The sequence below is a fragment of the Zootoca vivipara genome, chromosome 12 (genome assembly GCF_965207765.1).
Source record: "Zootoca vivipara chromosome 12, rZooViv2.hap1.1, whole genome shotgun sequence".
Lineage (NCBI taxonomy): Eukaryota > Metazoa > Chordata > Lepidosauria > Squamata > Lacertidae > Zootoca > Zootoca vivipara.
The window spans coordinates 50,639,343-50,658,777 of NC_142595.1; the positions used below are offsets into that span (position 1 = coordinate 50,639,343).

Below are 19,435 nucleotides of genomic sequence, written 5' to 3' on the forward strand. Positions count from 1 at the left end.
TTATTCTTAATTTATTCATTTGATAATTCCGGCAGTTTGTGGAAATAAAATTGCCAAAGATCCACGGCGGAAATGGCTCGAGCTGTTCATCTGATCACCTCTTGCAAGGAGTGGGTGGCTAATTTTTTTGGGGGGGGCTTTCCAGATGTTCTCAAACTCACCTGTGACCACATGCTGGCTGGGTCTGGCGGGGGGGTCAGCGTCCAACATCTGGAGGGTCTGCAAGTTAGCCACCCACTGGTATAAGTGTTTGCATGGAGTGGGGTTAGTGAATCATCCTTGAGCCATTTCATTTTGTCTGGGAAATATAGTTTGGGAAATGAAGTGTTTGGTACAGAACCTGGCACCTTCCGAAGGTTGCAAACCACAAATCCCATTAGCCCTTGCCCGTTGCAGCTGTCCAAAACATCAGGTTGGCAAAGAGTGCCCTAAGGGAATACATTATTTTATTGTATTTATTTATAAAAAAATTTAGGCCACTATTTCATTTAAAAATAACAAAGTGGTTTGCAACAGAAATGCATTATTCTAGGAAAACCATACTGTAAAGACACACATTATGTATAAAGTAAAAAAAAAAAACCAGGCACCGGTTAACCCTTGTGGAAAGCCGTATTCTTCATTGCCTGCGTAGGCCTGGTCAAGTTTTCAGCAGGCATTTATAAGTTGGAACAGAGGGCGCCTGCTGAATCTAGTGGCAGAGAGTTCCACAGGACCCAAAGTCTCCAGTTCTCAAAGGAGCGTCGCCAACTCTGTTTCTGAATATGTAGAGTTGGGAGAGTCTCACAAACAACATCTCTTGCTGCTTCTTGGCTGCAAATGCATATATTGAAAACGGCTGGAGGGCACCAGGTTGGGGAAGTCTGGCTCTCAGGCAGGGGAGCCTTGGCCTTCCAGTTGCTGATGCTGCCGCCGTCTCTGCCCGTTGGCCAGGCTCTCTGGGGAACATGGGATATGTAGTCTGTCGATTCTGGGAGGGTGGCATGTTCCCTACCTCTGCTCTAGAGAGCTGGAAGAGGGAAAGCAGGAATGACCTCAGGCATGTTCGGCAGTCCACCGAGTGGACTTTGAAGCCTTAGGGTGTGTTGGGCCCCTCGCCACGGGCCAGAATCTCACCCTTTGGAACTTGTTTTTCCCCTCTGCAATAAAATCATTATCCTTTAAGCCAGAAAGCTTGCAGCCGGCGCGGGGAGAGGAATTGAACTGGCTCAACACTTTCACCCATAAATTTCCCAGTCCTAGATTTGCATGGAAAAACTTGAGAAGAAAAAGTGACAGGAAACAAAAAAAATTAAGGCAGTTATTTACTTGTTTATTGCATTTATACCCCACCTTTTGTGGGAGCTCAAGGTGGCAGATACATGGTTCTCCCCCACACTGAGTCAACAGTGTGATGTAGCAGCTAAAAAAGCCAATGCAATTCTGGGCTGCATCAATAGGAGTATAGCGTCTAGATCTAGGGAAGTAATAGTACCACTGTATTCTGCTCTGGTCAGACCTCACCTGGAGTACTGTGTCCAGTTCTGGGCACCACAGTTCAAGAAGGATACTGACAAGCGGGAACGTGTCCAGAAGAGGGCAACCAAAATGGTCAAAGGCCTGGAAACGATGCCTTATGAGGAACGGCTTAGGGAGCTGGGTATGTTTAGCCTGGAGAAGAGAAGGTTAAGGGGTGATATGACAGCCATGTTCAAATATATAAAAGGATGCCATGTAGAGGAGGGAGAAAGGTTGTTTTCTGCTGCTCCAGAGAAGCGGACACAGAGCAATGGATTCAAAGTACAAGAAAGAAGATTCCACCTAAACATTAGGAAGAACTTCCTGACAGTAAGAGCTGTTCGGCAGTGGAATTTGCTCCCAAGGAGTGTGGTGGAGTCTCCTCCTTTGAAGGTCTTTAAGTGGAGGCTTGACAGCCATCTGTCAGGAATGCTTTGATGGTGTTTCCTGTGCTTTTTAGAGCCTAAAAAGGCTGACGCACACACTTTGGACAAAAGATATCTTTAGTGCAATCTCCAGTGGCAGAGTATAATAACCCGTGTCCTCGAATGAATCACTCTCCTCTGAGCGACAACGCTCTCTGGTGAAGGACGGTACTGGTTATTTCAGCCCCATGGCTCACACTTTGCTGCCTCTGGCTAACACTGTTATTTGTTTTTATGTAATTGGTATACCACTTTTCATCCGTAGAGCTCCGGGTGGTGAAAAGACAAAATAAAAAGGCAACGAACAAGCGAACGAGCCAATAACGCCCCTCCACCCTTGCACTCAAAACCACATTTAAAAGGACATTCCTAGGAGGTTGAAATAGATGACTCTCAGGGCCCCTTCTTAAAATTCTCTGATTCTATGGTTGAAGAGAAATGTGCCGCATGTATTCTATAAAGCGTTCAGATAAAACAGCAGTTGGTGGTGAAATTTGGTGCCCTGCTGCCAACTTTCCAAGTTTCTAGACCTCAAGGGGGCAGGACCTGAGGAATCCTGAGGTTAGCACATGAAACTCACACGCCTGATTCAGACGATGGCCTCCTAGGGTGAACATTTCCTCAATGCTGCTCCCTGAGATATTTGAAAGCCAAATTAAAGATGACGCAGGAATACTGTGATTGGTGTTTTCTTTCTCAAACAGCAGCTGCAGAGATGCAGTTGATAACTGCACAGAGGAAAACATGGACATTTTGGACTGCAATTCCCATCATTTGCCCCCCCCCCATGCACGATAATATCCAGATTCTCAGCATTTTTATATTTTTTAAATAAAAGAGCAAGTTTTTAAGCTTCTGTAGAACCTGAGCTAGAAGGCAAAATCTGCAGGTACTATTTTCATATTTTTTTTCCTGCTGAGAAATTGGGCTGCTCCCTCCTTTCAGTGTTTTATTCACTTCCCCCTCTTCCGGGAAAAATCCTTGCAGCTGACATACATTCGTGAAGACAGCCATCTAAAAAAAAATACCCAATGGACTGTCGGGAGGAAGATGGAGCAAGCTTGTTTTCTCCTGCTCTGGGAGGCAGGACCCAAACCAATGAACTCGAATTGTAAGGGAGGCCAATCCGACGTAACATTAGGAAGAACTTTCTGACAGTAGGAGCTGTTTGACAGTGGAACAGACTCCCCACAAGGGTTGATGGCCTGTCTCCTTCCTTGGAGGTTTTTAAGCAGAGGTTGGATGGTAATCTGCCAGGGATCCTTAAGCTGTGGCGCCTGCATTGCAGGGGGTTGAGCTAGATGACCCTTGGGGGTCCCTTCAAACTACAATTTCTATGATTCTATGACCTTGGGGGGTGGTGGCTTCTCCTTTTCTGGAGGATTTTAAACACAGGTTAGATGACCATCTGCCAGGGACTCTAAGGCCTTATGAGGAACGGCTTAGGGAGCTGGGTATGTTTAGCCTGGAGAAGAGAAGGTTAAGGGGTGATATGATAGCCATGTTCCAAATATATAAAAGGATGTCATATAGAGGAGGGAGAAAGGTTGTTTTCTGCTGCTCCAGAGAAGCGGACATGGAGCAATGGATTCAAACTACAAGAAAGAAGATTCCACCTAAACATTAGGAAGAACTTCCTGACAGTAAGAGCTGTTCGGCAGTGGAATTTGCTACCAAGGAGTGTAGTGGAGTCTCCTTCTTTGGAGGTCTTTAAGCAGAGGCTTGACAGGCATCTGTCAGGAACATAGCTGCCAAGTTTTCCCTTTTCTCGCGAGGAAGCCTATTCAGCATAAGGGAAAATCCCTTTAAAAAAGGGATAACTTGGCAGCTATGGTCAGGAATGCTTTGATGGTGTTTCCTGCTTGACAGGGGCTTGGACTGGATGGCCCTTGTGGTCTCTTCCAACTCTATGATTCTATGACAAAGGATGCTCTAAGTCGGCGCTCTTCGTTCTTGAGTCCCCAGGCGTCATTGAAATACAACTCCCATCATCTGTGACAATTATTATTATATTTATATTTACATCCTGCTTTTTCTCCTGACTCAAGGTGGCTTACAGCTAAAACAGAAACGGAGGGGGAGGGAAGCAATAATATTAAAAATCAATTATTAAACAGTAATAGAAAATATCATAGAATTTTCATATCATAGAAAAAACCGGAAGCTATACTACTGGGATTAATAGGAAGAGAAATGAGGACCAAAAATTGTTCATGGATGCCACTACGGCTGCCAGACAGAGCGATATTAGCCCAAAGGTGGAAAACATCACAAACTCCAACTGTAGATGACTGGAGAGAGAAAATGATGGAATATTCAGAATTGGCAAGGTTGATAGGAAGAATAAGAGAGCAGAAAAGAGCAAAGGTTTCAGAAAGAATGGGGTAAATTTGGAGATTATTTAAATGAATATTGCAAAAAATGTTAAAACACTAGTAGGATTAACTTTAAAAAATACAGCATAAGAAATATATAGCCCTGTCAACATGTATGTTTAGAAACTACCAGAGAAAGGCAGGGAAGGATAAAGCGCAGAAAATGAGAAGAAAGAAAATAGAAAACCAAGAGAGAAGTACGAGGAAGTCAAGTTCGGAAGAACAAGTATATATGTTAGGAACTTATAAGATGAGGATAAGAGATAAGAGATCCAAGGGTCATCTAGTCCAACCCCCTGCAAAGCAGCAGATTGTGTGATCTATTGAAACACAGAGATCATTCAAATGAAAACAGTGCCGGCCCTTTCCTTAAAAGCAATTGTCTTAGCCAACTCAGAATGTCGGGAGTTGTAGTCCATAACTTCTGGAGGGCGCCAGATCGGCAATGATTTCTCGAAGCCAGTGTTTTTCAACCTGCCCCCCCCCCCCGGATGTCGTCAGACTACAACTCCCATCATCCACGACAACTGGCTAAGCTGGCTCTGGACGATGGGAGTTGTAGTCCAATATATCTGGTGGGCTGCTCTAAGCGGATGCTGATTGCAGGTGTCGCTCCCTTGTTGCCGGGCAACTTACGGGCCGTACATATCACCCACCCAAAATCCTCGGGCAAAGATGACAGGAAGAGTTAGAGGTCAGACAAAACAGAAAGTCTATAAGGAATGGAGAATATATAAAGAATACTTAAAAAATTATGGCGTAAACAGAAATCTCCTGGCAGAATTAGAGTGATCCTTCAAATTCATATAATGAAAAATCACAAGAAACAGGTTAACTGTGCGGTATAATGTATATAACGGATAAAGTACAATGAGAATACTCGGAAGTCTTTTTAAATGTTTGCAGCACTTTTTATTTCTAATTGTGTGAATAATCATTGCATTAACAAAATACTTATATATCTATATAAGTATCTATATCAATAGGAGTATAGCGTCTAGATCAAGGGAAGTAATAGTACCACTGTATTCTGCTCTGGTCAGACCTCACCTGGAGTACTGTGTCCAGTTCTGGGCACCACAGTTCAAGAAGGATACTGACAAGCTGGAACGTGTCCAGAAGAGGGCAACCAAAATGGTCAAAGGCCTGGAAACGATGCCTTATGAGGAACGGCTTAGGGAGCTGGGTATGTTTAGCCTGGAGAAGAGAAGGTTAAGGGCTGATATGATAGCCATGTTCAAATATATAAAAGGATGTCATATAGAGGAGGGAGAAAGGTTGTTTTCTGCTGCTCCAGAGAAGCGGACACGAAGCAATGGATTCAAACTACAAGAAAGAAGATTCCACCTAAACATTAGGAAGAACTTCCTGACAGTAAGAGCTGTTTGGCAGTGGAATTTGCTGCCAAGGAGTGTGGTGGAGTCTCCTTCTTTGGAGGTCTTTAAGCAGAGGCTTGACAGGCACATGTCAAGAATGCTTTGATGGTGTTTCCTGCTCGGCAGGGGGTTGGACTGGATGGCCCTTGTGGTCTCTTCCAATTATATGATTCTATGATTCTATGATTCTACTTAATGCTGAGGAATTCCATAATCATGTATGTTTTCTCTCTCTCCTTTTTCCCTTGATTTTCATACACTCGTCCTTCTCTTGCGTTTTTCATCTCTTTCTTTCTTATGTTGTGAGCTTGTAATGCCAAATACCGTATGGATGTATTCGTTTCATCTCAATAAAGATTGACTGAAAAATAAATTTTAAAAAATCCTCGGGCTCCCAAGCCTCGAGGGACAATGCTTCGAAGCACGTCCGAGTCTTGGACGCAGCCCAAATCCGTCCACCCAAATCGCTCAAATCCCAGCGCACAGACGTAGGCAAACTCATCGATTGTGCACAAATGAAGAAGTCTATTGGGTGAGAAGTGAAGATGATTTAAGGACACAGGAGGAGGAGACTTTGGCCTGGCCAAGACAGTGCCTCTGGGGTGAAGCCCAGATTGTCCGCCAGATACTCGAAAGCCCCAGATTTATTGGAAGCGTGCAGGCAGAAAAAACTCCAGTCCACCGTTTCATCCCCTGCGGCTGGCCTGGCTGGGACAACGCCCCCTGGTGGAAGGGTGAGTCCCATCTCTCAAACAGGAATGAAGAAGAGAGGGGTGGGCTCTCTGACGGCGTGTGGGGCAGGGGGAGAATAGATGTGCATTATCAACAGATCTATGTTGGACACGTCATTCTACTTTATTAGCTGTTCTGCAATGAGAGGCGGTGTGGTGCAGTGGTTAGAGCAGGGGTTCCCAAACTAAGGCCCGGGGGCCGGATGTGGCCCAATCGCCTTCTAAATCTGGCCCGCAGAAGGTCCGGGAATCAACATATTTAGAGCCGGGCATTTGAGCCCCTCCTTGGAGGAAAAAAAGGTGGCATATAAATGCAATGAATAATTGCAATAAATTAAAATGATTTCCCCTAGAGAAAAGGTGAGTAAGAAGTGAATCGGACAAATTCATGCAGGAGAATCGTAGAACTGTAGAATTAGAAGAGGGGCCATCCAGTCCAAGCCCCCGCAATAATGCAGGCAGGATCGAACCCGCCAACTGGGCATCATCAGCCCCACGCTCTAATCAACAGCTATCCAGGGAGCCATTGATGGCTACTACCCAGAACGGCTACGTTCTGCCTCCATGGTTGGAGGAAGCCAATCTTCTGAATCCCAGTTGCTGGAAACCGCAGGAGGCGAGAGAATTGCTCTTGTGTTCGAATCCTGCTTGTCGGCTTCCCACGAAGAGCATCTGGGTGGACAGGATGCCGGATCCAACGGCCAAGTTCTGCTATTCTTATGTAGGGCCGGATTTAGGTTTGATGGGGCCCTAAGCTACTGGAGGTAATGTGGCCCTTTATATGTCAACAACAAATTGCCGCTGTTTTGGGGGTTGAATATATGCTATATATGGCAATTTATGGACCTAATAGGTATCGAAAGCCATTTGCACATAACAAAATAGGAGCCTACACAACACAAAACACTGTTGCTATATGTAGGTTTTATTTTATTTGTTTTTTATCTTATATTTTGGAAATGTACATCCAGGTTTTTTTCCTTCAATTGTTTTTGGGGGGCCCCCAAGAGAGTGGGGCCCTAAGTTATAGTTTGTTTAGCTTATACGGTATGTAAATCCAGCACTTGTTCTTATGCACAGTCACTTGCCGCCAATTTAATTCTCTCTCTTTCTGTTCTCTCATTTCATTTCATTTCTTTTCAAAGAACCCTCACCTCTGCAAAGGAAGGGGACTCCATGGCCCCTCGCCCGCATCCTGACAGCAGATGGGGGTGGATGGTAGTCCTGGCCGGTTTCGTGCAAACGGCCCTGGTCTTTGGGGTGATCCGCTCCCTTGGGGTATTCTTCGTCGAGTTTGTGGCTTACTTCAAGGAACCCTCCAGCACCGTCTCCTGGGCCCTGTCTCTTGGGGTCGCCATCCTGCAGTTTGCGAGTAAGGGGCCGTTCCAGGTTTCGGGGTGGAGATTTGAGTGCCGGCTCTGGGACGGCCGCGTTCTCTCTGCTCTTTTAACCCCAGTCACAGAGGCAGGGAGGAATTGGCAAGCGGCCGGGTTATTTCCAACAGTGCTTTCGATGCACAGCCAGCGTCATAAAAGTTAAACAGTAATTTGGCGCTGTGGGTTAAACCACTGAGCCTAGGGCTTGCCGATCAGAAGGTCGGTGGTTCGAATCCCCGCGACGGATCAAGGGAAGTAATAGTACCACTGTATTCTGCTCTGGTCAGACCTCACCTGGAGTACTGTGTCCAGTTCTGGGCACCACAGTTCAAGAAGGATACTGATAAGCTGGAACGTGTCCAGAAGAGGGCAACCAAAATGGTCAAAGGCCTGGAAACGATGCTTTATGAGGAACGGCTTAGGGAGCTGGGTATGTTTAGCCTGGAGAAGAGAAGGTTAAGGGGTGATATGATAGCCATGTTCAAATATATGAAAGGATGTCATATAGAGGAGGGAGAAAGATTGTTTTCTGCTGCTCCAGAGAAGCGGACACGGAGCAATGGATTCAAACTTCAAGAAAGAAGATTCCACCTAAACATTAGGAAGAACTTCCTGACAGTAAGAGCTGTTCAGCAGTGGAACTTGCTACCAAGGAGTGTGGTGGAGTCTCCTTCTTTGGAGGTCTTTAAACAGAGGCTTGACAGGCACATGTCAAGAATGCTTTGATGGTGTTTCCTGCTTGGCAGGGGGTTGGACTGGATGGCCCTTGTGGTCTCTTCCAACTCTACGATTCTATGATTCTATGACGGGGTGAGCTCCCGTTGCTCGGTCCCTGCTCCTGCCAACCTAGCAGTTCGAAAGCACATCAAAGTGCAAGTAGATAAATAGGGACTGCTCCGGCGGGAAGGTAAATGGCATTTCCGTGTGCTGCTCTGGTTCGCCAGAAGCGGCTTTGTCATGCTGGCCACATGACCTGGAAGCTTTACGCCAGCTCCCTTGGCCTATAGAGCAAGATGAGCGCCGCAACCCCAGAGTCGTCCGCAACTGGACCTAACGGTCAGGGGTCCCTTTACCTTTGCCTACCTATGCCATGCAGGGAGGAAACGGCTCTTTGCATACCAGGGATAGGGAACCTGTTAAAGGTGTTGATCGGCTCCAGTGTCCATTGGGAAGGGGTAGTGGCTCAGTTCCAGAGCACCAGAGTATGCGTAAAAAAAGATTGAGGGGTCTTAGCGGACCCCAATCTGAACACGAGTCCGCAGTGTGATGCAGCAGCAAAAAAAGCTAACACTATTCTAGGCTGCATCAACAGGAGTCTAGTATCCAGATCAAGGGAAGTCATAAGGTAAAGGTAAAGGGACCCCTGACCGTTACGTCCAGTCGCGGACGACTCTGGGGTTGTGCGCTCATCCTGCTCTATAGGCTGAGGGAGCCAGCGTTTGTCTGCAGACAGCTTCCGGGTCATGTGGCCAGCATGACTAAGCCGCTTCTGGCAAAAACAGAGCAGTGCACGCCAGCGCTGTTTACCTTCCCGCTGGAGTGGTACCTATTTATCTACTTGCACTTGACGTGGTTTCGAACGGCTAGGTGGGCAGGAGCTGGGACCGAGCAACAGGAGCTCACCCCGTCACAGGGATTCGGACCGCCGACCTTCTGATCGGCAAGCCCAAGAGGCTCGGTGGTTTAGACCACTGCGCCACCCGCATCCCTACTGATAGGGAAGTCTTGGATACCCCATAAGGGAAAAGGAGCAGTTTTTTTCTAAAACAATGTCAGCACCATAAATAAATATTGGGAGGGGGGCCAGTTCTGGGTGCCACAATTGAAAAAGGATATTGACAAACAGAGGAGGGTGACCAAAATGGTCAAGAGTCTGGAAAACAAGCCTTATGAGGAACGGTTGAAGGAGCTGGGTATTATGTTTAGCCTGGAAAAGAGGAGACCGAGAGGAGATATGATAGCATCCTCAAGTATCTGATAGCATCCTCAAGTATTCCATGGGCTGTCCCATGGAAGAGGGAGCAAGCTTGTTTTCTCCTGCTCTGGAGGGTAGGATCTGAAGCCACGGGTTCAAATTGCAAGGAGATTCCGACTAAACGTTAGGAAGAGCTTTTGGAGGGTAAGAGCTGCTTGACAGTGGAACGGACGCCCTCGGGGGGCGGTGGACTCTCCCTCCTTGGAGGTTTTTAGGCAGAGGTAGTTCGGCCATCTGTCATGGATGACCTAGTTGAGATCCCTGCATTGCAGGGGGTTGGACTAGATGACCCTTGGGAGGGAGAGTACCCCCACCTCTTGTGGGAATCTGTTCCACTGTCCAACAGTTCTTACTGTCAATTAAAGTAGATTAATTAATGGGGCACCAATCGCTTTTTAGGAACTGCGGCAGCTGAGCTCTTGCAAAGCACAGCTTACGTTAATTAGCAGACATGAATCACATGGGATTGCAAATTATTATTATTATATAAGCTGTGACAGAGGGAGCTGGACGTTTGCATTGATCCAGCGGCTCAGCTCCTTTGCACTGATCCAGCAAGCGCTCAACTCCTGCAGACTGTAAGAGGACCTTGCGGCTTATGCATGTGCTGCCCCCTGCAGGCCCGATGGGGAGCGCCCTCAGCGCCCGGTACGGGGCACGCCCAGTGGTGATGGCCGGAGGTCTCCTCGCTAGCCTGGGTTTGCTGCTGGCTTCGTTCGCCGTCAAAATCTCTCACCTTTACCTGACCATCGGTCTCATCTCAGGTGCGCCTTCTTCTAAGCCGGGTGGGGTGCACGGTGCGGGACCCTTTTCCAGCTTGAGGGCCACATTCTCAAATGGGCAGCCTTTGGAGGGCCGCATGGGCAGGGCCAGGGTGAAAGGTGGGCAGGACAAGGGATGCAAATGCTCACCTTTGTACAGTAGGTATAAGGGGCGTATGGGGAGGGGTAGGACCTCTGGGGGGGACATGACATGTTCTGCTCCTTCTGGGATAGTTTGTCCACCTTTGGTCCCCACTTGAACCCAGCTCTCACCTGGGGTTCCTAGAAGCTGCTCTCGTGTGACAGCAGCCACAATCCCAGGAACGGCTTCGACTGGCCTGCTAAACCAGGGGAGGGCAGCTGATGGGTCTCCAACCCTCAGGGAGTTGCATGCGAAGACAGGGGAACCGGATGAGACCAAGAGTGGGTCCAATGGTCAAGGATAGAGCAGGTAGATCGTGATCTACTGGTAGATCACTGGACGTCTGTGGTAGATCACTGGTAGATCACTGGTTCCCCCAAAGAAGCTCAACAACTTTGGCTTCCCTAAAAAAAGCTCAACATTTTTGCCCTGCGCACCCCAAAAATGCGGCTTTCCTCCCTAAAAGAAAGCTCAACAACCTTGACCTGAACCCCCCAAAAGGGGGTGGATCACTGCCAATTTTTAACTCTGTGAGTAGAATAATAGAATCATACAATCATAGAGTTGGAAGAGACCACAAGGGCCATCCAGTCCAACCCCCTGCCAAGCAGGAAACACCATCAAAGCATTCTTGACATATGCCTGTCAAGCCTCTGCTTAAAGACCTCCAAAGAAGGAGACTCCACCACACTCCTTGGCAGCAAATTCCACTGTTGAACAGCTCTTACTGTCAGGAAGTTCTTCCTAATGTTTAGGTGGAATTTTCTTTCTTGTAGTTTGAATCCATTGCTCCTTGTCCGCTTCTCTGGAGCAGCAGAAAATGTAGATCGCAGTCTCTTGGGAGTTGGCCACCCCTGCTGTAGAGGGAAGTGAGGGGCAGGTGGGGCATCTCCTCCTGGGAAGAGAGCACATATAGAAGAAGGAACGCTCTGATCCTAAACCTCCACTGCCTCGTGGGACATCTATGGGGTCAAATGGCACCTTGTGTGCCTCCTTCTGGCAACTTCTGCAGCCAAGCGGACACCAAACGCCTTGCTCTGCTTTCCTTTGGACCCCATCAGCCAGGCCAAGAGGGGGGTCTTGCCCAGGCTTGGACCCCTGGGGAGGTCACTTCGGTGCCGCTAACACAGCAGTTTGACTTCACCCTGGAAGGTGCACTCCATTGCAGCAGCTGGACTGGAGACAGGGAGCGGCCGCCTAGACCACATAACACCGGTCCTGAAAGACCTACATTGGCTCCCAGTACATTTCCGAGCACAATTCAAAGTGTTGGTGCTGATCTTGAAAGCCCTAAACGGCCTCAAAGGCCCAGTATATCTGAAGGAGCGTCTCCACCCCCATCGCTCAGCCCAGACCCTGAGGTCCAGCTCCGAGGGCCTTATGGCAGTTCCCTCCCTGCGAGAAGCGAGGTTACAGGGAACCAGGCGGAGGGCCTTCTCGGTGGTGGCGCCCGCCCTGTGGAACGCCCTCCCATCAGATGTCAAGGAAACAAACAGCTATCTGACTTTTAGAAGGCATCTGAAAGCAGCTCTGTTTAGGGGAATTTTTTAATGTTTGATGTTTTATCGTGTTTTTAATAGTCTGTTGGGAGCCGCCCAGAGTGGCTGGGGAAACCCAGCCACATGGGAAAGGTATTAATAATAATGATGATAATGATGATGATGATGTTTCTTGAGACAAAAGGATTCCCACAAGAATAGGTTAGTTTGGAGACACATTCACATTGGTGAGCTAGGCCTATGGGACAATGGTCCCTCATCCGTTCCCTGGTATGAGGGAAAAGGGGTGTTGGATTTTTTGAATAGTCAAGTTACTTTAGAGCCGGTCTAATGTAAATACTGTCTGTTTAAGAGAAACAGGTGCCGGTGTTTCTGTTAATTGTATATAAGGCTCTGCCAGAAAGCCTTCTGTATCTCTTAGTTAGATCTTTCAGTTTGATTCATCTCGCAGTAGATCACTCTCTCAGTTGTTCTCAGTTTAAGAGATTCCTTAGTTGAATCTTAGTATGAGAGTTGCTTAGTTATAATGCTAGTTTGCTGTTAATTCTTGGGTACTTTAATGAGAGTTTTGTGGGAGGTTTGGAAAGTGGGTAGATAACATTGCTAAGAGAGAAAGCATTTATCTTTAGTTTAAAGTCTCTTTAGAGTCAGTTTGTATTTCAGTTAAAGAAACCCAACCGTTTGTATTTTCATCTGCATACTTTTACAAGTGTGCAGCTAGTAAGGGGTTTCATATAAGGGAGACAATTCCCTACGCTCTTGGTGGTGTTTTCTTAGCCAGGTCAACTTCTGACTGCGTATACTCTGCGTGAAGCGTACTTTAAAGGGCCGCTGTAAAACAGGGATATATGATTTAGGTTAAGCATGTTTCAATATCCAGTTTTCTCCAATATTATTCTTATTATATATATTATTTTCCAATAAGGGGCTATAGGGTCAGCAATGGGGAATCTATCCCAGTCCCCTGAGGCTGCAAACACGACTTTTGTCCTCCTTCCTGACCACAAGGCATGCTGGCTGCTGGGTCTGCCAGGCGCCCAACAGTGACCCCTGGAGACTGCTTGCGGGTTCTCCATCCCTGTCTCTACCTAACCCAGCCATTTATCCATTTATCTGGATCCATGAGGGCTACAAGCTCGCTTTATTTCCAGGGGGGGGGGGTTGGCTGTAGCTCAGAGATGGAGCAGAAGGCACCAGATTCAATCCCCGCCAATGTCCAGCAGCCCCGAGAGCGGTTGCTGCCGGTCGCCGTGCCGACAGTGCCGAGCTGGGGTCAGACTAGATGACCCACGGGGGTCCCCTTTCCAACCCTGCGATTCTGCGATCCGCTGCCTGATCTCACCACCTGCTTTTCTCCCCTCCCCCCCCCTGTTCAACCGCAGGGCTCGGCTGGGCCTTGGTGTTCACCCCTTCCACGGCGGCTGTCTCCGATTACTTCGAGAAGCGCCGGTCTCTGGCCATGGGCCTGGCGGTCTCGGGGGCCGGCGTCTCCTCGCTGGTCTTCTCCCCGCTCTTCCAGCACCTGGCAGACTCGTACGGGTGGCGAGGGGCGCTGCTGGTGGTCTCGGCGATGTCCCTCAACCTGGTGGTCTCCGCCGCGCTGCTGAGGCCCTTGACCCGGGAGGGAGACGGAGGAGAGCCGGACGACCAGGCCCGGGATTCAAAATGGCAGAGGACCTTGGCCTCCCTCTTCGCCCTGGAGCTACTCCGCCACGGACCCTTTCTGCGCTACGTCTCGGCCTTTGTCCTGGTCGACGCCGGCTACTTTGTCCCCTATGCCCACCTGGTGGCCCACGCGAGGGAAGAGGGCTGCGACGAATACCAAGCGGCCTTTATCATGGCCGCCGCCGCCGTGGCAGACATGTTTGGGCGGATTTGGGCCGGCTGGTTGGCAGATACCGCCGTCTTCTGCCGCCTCGTCCACCACCTGACCCTCTGGACAGTGCTCACGGGGGTCTCGCTCGCTCTGGTGCCCCTGGGGCACGGCTTTGCCGCCCTGATGTCCCTGGGCCTCTGCTACGGATTCTTCGCCGGCGCCCTCGTCCCTCTCCAGTTCACCAGCCTGGCGGAAATTGTGGGGGCCGACTCGGTGCTGGGGGGGATCGGCCTCATGCACATGCTGGAGAGCGTGGGGGCTCTGGTGGGGACCCCTCTGTCAGGTAAAGGGCTCCGATTTATTCCCCTTGTTCACAAGCTTCCGAGGGCTCTTTGGTGGACGGTTCTGGTTGCCTCGCCTCAAAAAGGGTACCGAAAAGAGCTGGAAAATGTTCGGAGAAGGGCAATCGAAACAATTCAGAGGATGGAGCGGGTCACCTGTGTTATTAGAAAAACCTGCTCCTTTTCCCTTATGGGGTCTCCAAGAGCCAGTATAGAGTCCTTAAGTGGGTTCCCTATCAGTAGGAGAAAATAACAGAGGCCAACCAGAGAATATTGAGAAGCAAAGCGGCTAGTAAGCCTGATCTTCATTCAAGGAACTGTTGCAACAGGGTCCTCACTCACCACACGCAGGAGGGAGGAGAACCCTGAATAATGGTGCGCAAGCCCTTATATAGACTCTTGAAATCGCCCACCCTGTAGCCTAAGACCACCCCCCAAAACATCATGCATACGTCACAGAAGGAGGTGGTCTACAGCAGAAATCCTGTCTGCCCGGATACCTGGTAATGGTCACTGATTGCATTACCTGGGCAGCCTGGCCATTCTTTTGTGATGGTTAATACTTTAGTTCCTGAGTCCAGGTCACAGGCTCCCCCTATTCATACACAAAGGCTTTCCCCATTTGCCTCCCTTACTGCAGAGGAATATCTGAGGTCAATTTGGGAGATTGCTCTCCTGTCAGGGGGGTACCCTTCAGTTTTCGGAGGGAAAAAGTGTGGGTTATGGTCCGTAAAATACGGTAATTTTTTTTTGCTTCGGGGGCAGCTGCCCCCCCCTGCCCCTCGCTGGGTACGCCCATGCCTCCCGTACTATTTCAGACACGTGGTTTATATACTCATGTACAGTATGTGTTTTGCCTTGCACATTTATGAACATTTACTTTACAGTATACATTTGAGACCTTAGAATTCTTATAACACCTGTGAGGAAAGGTTGCAGCGCTGGGGACTTTTTAGTTTAGAGAGAAAGCGAAAAAGAGGCCACAACAATAATAAAATTTTAAAAAAGCACAATGCATGGCTTGGAGGAAGTGGAGTTTTTCTACCTCTGGAACTCATGATGCTGAATGTCGGAAGATTCAGGACAGATAGAAGAAAGTCCTTCACACACTGCATAGTTAAACTGTGGAACTCCCTCCCACTGGAGGCAGTGATGACCACCGACCTGGGTGGTTTTAAAAAGGGTATCGGACACCTGTCATTGCCTCCCAGCCTAGCCTACCTCGCAGGGTTCTTGTGGGGGTTAAATGAGGAGGCGGGGATAACTATGTACTCCTTGGAGGGAAACAAAGTGGTCCATTGATGCAATAAATAAAAATAAATCTTAGAAAAAAGACTGAGTAAGAGTTGGCATGGCTCAGTCGGTAGAGCTTGAGAGTTCTTCTGAGGCCCTCCTTCATGTGTTTCCTCCTCGAGAGGTCCAGAGGGTGGCAACACAAGAACGGGGCCTTCTCTGCAGTGGCTCCCCGTCTGTGGTATGCTCTCCCTAGGGAAGTTTGCCTGGCGCCTTCATTACACACCTTTAGGCACCAGACAAAAACAGTCCTTTTTTAACCAGGCCTTTGGCTGACCTGATCAACATCCCATACCCTTTTAAAATGTGGCTCTTTTGGGGGGGGGTATTATTGCTTTTATTTTTATCTTATATACTGCGTTCTTTTTATGTGAACGCCCTGAGACCTCTGGGTAAAGGTAAAGGGACCCCTGACCATTAGGTCCAGTCGTGACCGACTCTGGGGTTGTGTGCTCATCTCGCATTATTGGCCGAGGGAGCCGGCGTACAGCTTCCAGGTCATGTGGCCAGCATGACAAAGCCACTTCTGGCGAACCAGAGCAGCACATGGAAACGTCATTTACCTTTCCGCTGGAGCGGTTCCTATTTATCTACTTGCACTTTGATGTGCTTTCGAACTGCTAGGTTGGCAGGAGCTGGGACTGAGCAACGGGAGCTCACCCCATTGCGGGGATTTGAACCGCTGACCTTCTGATCAGCAAGCCCTAGGCTCAGTGGTTTAACCCACAGAGCCACCGGGCGGTATACAAATTAAATTCAACAACAATGACTCCTCCTCCCACAGGAGACAGTGACAGCCACCAATCAAGGTGACTTTAAAAGAGGTCAGATTTGTGGCGGAGAGGGATATCAGGGGCTCCCAGCCAGGGTGGCCAAGCGCCAAAGTTGGAGGCAGTAAGTGCTTCCGAAGGCCACTTGCTGGAAACCCCAGGAGGGGAGAGTGGCTCTTGTGTTCGAATCCTGCTTGCAGGGGTTTCCCACTGTGAGAACAGCATCCTGGAGTACATGGGCCATTGACCAGCTGCAGTAGGGCTCTCCCTGTGATCTTTTACTGGAGGGCGATGCCAATAAGCTCAAGAGCTAAGCCAACCTTTTATATTCCATAAAAGGTTGGATGGCGGCAAACAGATTGAGGTTGAATCCTGACAAGACAGAAGTACTGTTTGTGGGGGGACAGGAGGCGGGCAGGTGTGGGGGACTCCCTGGTCCTGAATGGGGTAACTGTGCCCCTGAAGGACCAGGTGCGCAGCCTAGGAGTCATTCTGGACACACAGCTGTCCATGGAGGCTCAGGTCAATTCTGTGTCCAGGGCAGCTGTCTACCAGCTCCATATGGTACACAGGATGAGACCCTACCTGCCTGCAGACTGTCTAGCAAGAGTGGTGCATGCTCTAGTTATCTCTCGCTTGGACTACTGCAATGCGCTCTACATGGGGCTACCTTTGAAGGTGACCCGGAAACTACAACCCAGAATGCGGCAGCTAGACTGGTGACTGGGAGCGGCCGCCGAGACCATATAACACCGGTCCTGAAAGACCTACATTGGCTCCCAGTACGTTTCCGAGCACAATTCAAAGTGTTGGTCCTGACCTTTAAAGCCCTAAGCGGCCTCGGTTCTGTATATCTGAAGGAGCGTCTCCACCTCCATCGTTCAGCCCGGACACTGAGATCCAGCACCGAGGGCCTTCTGGCAGTTCCCTCACTGCGAGAAGCAAAGCTACAGGGAACCAGGCAGAGGGCCTTCTCGGTAGTGGCACCTGCCCTGTGGAACGCCCTCCCGTCAGATGTCAAAAAGAAAAACAACTACCAGACTTTTAGAGGACATCTGAAGGCAGCCCTGTTTAGGGAAGCTTTTAATGTTTATTAGATTATTGTATTTTAATATTCTGTTGTAAGCCGCCCAGAGTGGCTGGAGAAGCCCAGCCAGATGGGTGGGGTATAAATAATAAATTATTATTATTATTATTACTTCAGTAGCACCTTAAAGACCAACTAAGTTTTTATTTTGGTATGAGCTTTCATGTGCATGCACACTTCTTCAGATACACTTGAAAAACATCTGAAGAAGTGTGTACATGCACACGAAAGTTCATACCAAAATAAAAACTTAGTTGGTCTTTAAGGTGCTACTGAAGGAATTTTTTTTTTATTTTGCTTCGACTCTGACCAACACGGCTACCTACCTGTAACTATTATTATTATTATTATTATTATTATTATTATTATTATTCCAGGCTGGCTGAGAGATATCACGGGGAATTACACCGCCTCCTTCCTCACGGCTGGAGCGTTCCTCCTGGCAGGCAGCCTGACCCTTCTCACCTTGCCGGACTACTTCTCCTGCTCCCGGCCATCGCGGACCAAGGCCGAGACCCCCGCAGGACCTCCTGACCACCAGGCCTTTGAATTAAGGGGTCTGCCCCAGCAAGACAAAGTGTGAGGTTGGGAAATGTTTCCGATCGCGCTTGCAAAGAGAAGAGGGGGAATGGATGCCTTTGGACCTCTCGGGGCTCCCTGGGCGAGGCGAAAAGAGCGCCCCAAAAAAGACCCTCTCCCCACCCCAGGGAGCCTTTTGCAGCACCTCAAGACAAACAAAGTCTCCATCTTGGGTGCCAGACTTTGGTTTGGGGATGGCGGAAGGCAGGATGTGAGAAATTTGCTCAAAATCTGGCATAGCTTTCCGTCCTTTCCGGATAAGTGGTTGCAAAGATCCCCACAATTTGTATGCTGTAAATGGAAATGTGGCGAAAGGGGGCTTGGTTGGTGAGATTTGAGGGGTGAGCAAAGGAGGAGGAGGAGGAGAGGGGCCCTGAGCATCGCATGCCAAACTTCTGCCATTGCCTCTCATCTCATAAAAATCGATGGTGCAGAGAAACTGCCAGGGCCGTCGAAATTTACTCAGTCCGACAAATTGACTGGACCGCTGAGGTCTAGTCAGTTTCACTTCGAAGGAAGATAACTGTGGTGACCTATGGATTTGAGCAATGAAGATCCAGCAGCTGTATTTCTAAGGAAAACTTACCTTAAGTGTTATTGAATTGGGGGTGGGCAGCGCAGAGAGGGAGAAGTAAGCCTGTATTCTTATTTCCGAGGCCTAAATGTACATATGTGCAGTGACTCTTGAACCGACTTTCAGAGAAATTAAAAACTTTTTAGCATCCTTCAAAAACTGCTCCAAGGCATTGGTGGAGAAACGTTATACGTCACAGGCGCTAGCCAATAGGTGCTGGTACCACACTCAGGCAAAACATTTATGCAACCCTATAATTGATTGCAGCCCAGGCAGTCATTTAACTGGGAGCTGCTTTCAGCCTCTCCCCTCTTGTGGAAGTAGAGCGCAGCCATTCTGGCTAGTAGCAACCAATCGCCCCCTCTTCCTCCACGAATTGGTCCAATCCTCTTTTAAAGCCATTTAGGTTGGTGCTCACCATTCCCTCCAGTGGGAGGGAGTTCCGCAGTTTAACTCAGCACTGCGCGAAGACAGACTTGCTTCTTTCAATATGCACAGCTCAATCAGTAGAGAGTGAGACTCTTAATCTCGAAGTCATGGATTTGAGCCCGATGTTGGGCAAAAGATTCCCATGTTGCGGGGGGGTTGGGCTAGATGACCCTTGGGATCCCTTCCAACTCCATGATTCTGATTCAGCTTCATGGGATTTCCACAAGCTCTAGTGCATGGATAGGCAAACTAAGGCCCAGGGGCCGGATGTGGCCCAATCGCCTTCTAAATCCGGCTCGCAGATGGTCCGGGAATCAGCATGTTTTTACATCAGTAGAATGTGTCCTTTTATTTAAAATGCATCTCTGGGTTATTTGTGGGGCCTGCCT

General features: G+C 48.8%; 1 protein-coding gene across 1 annotated transcript; it reads left to right on the forward strand.

Annotated features, from left to right (window-relative positions):
• The first annotated feature begins 93 nt into the window (after positions 1–93).
• LOC118095235 (monocarboxylate transporter 13-like) lies at positions 94–18,047 on the forward strand. Its single transcript, XM_035136304.3, has 4 exons — positions 94–7,776; positions 10,376–10,519; positions 13,540–14,316; positions 17,842–18,047. The coding sequence occupies exons 1-4, from the start codon at positions 7,581–7,583 to the stop codon at positions 18,045–18,047; spliced, it is 1,323 nt and encodes a 440-aa protein (XP_034992195.3). The 5' UTR covers positions 94–7,580.
• Positions 18,048–19,435: the final 1,388 nt, after the last annotated feature.

What these genes read in the sequence shown, in the direction of transcription:
- LOC118095235 (XM_035136304.3), top strand. Translation starts at nt 7,581, where the DNA reads ATGGCCCCTCGCCCGCATCCTGACAGCAGATGGGGGTGGATGGTAGTC. An exon ending in GACCATCGGTCTCATCTCAG is followed by an intron (nt 10,520 to 13,539) that starts GTGCGCCTTCTT and finishes GTTCAACCGCAG; the next exon opens with GGCTCGGCTGGGCCTTGGTG. An exon ending in GGTGGGGACCCCTCTGTCAG is followed by an intron (nt 14,317 to 17,841) that starts GTAAAGGGCTCC and finishes TTATTATTCCAG; the next exon opens with GCTGGCTGAGAGATATCACG.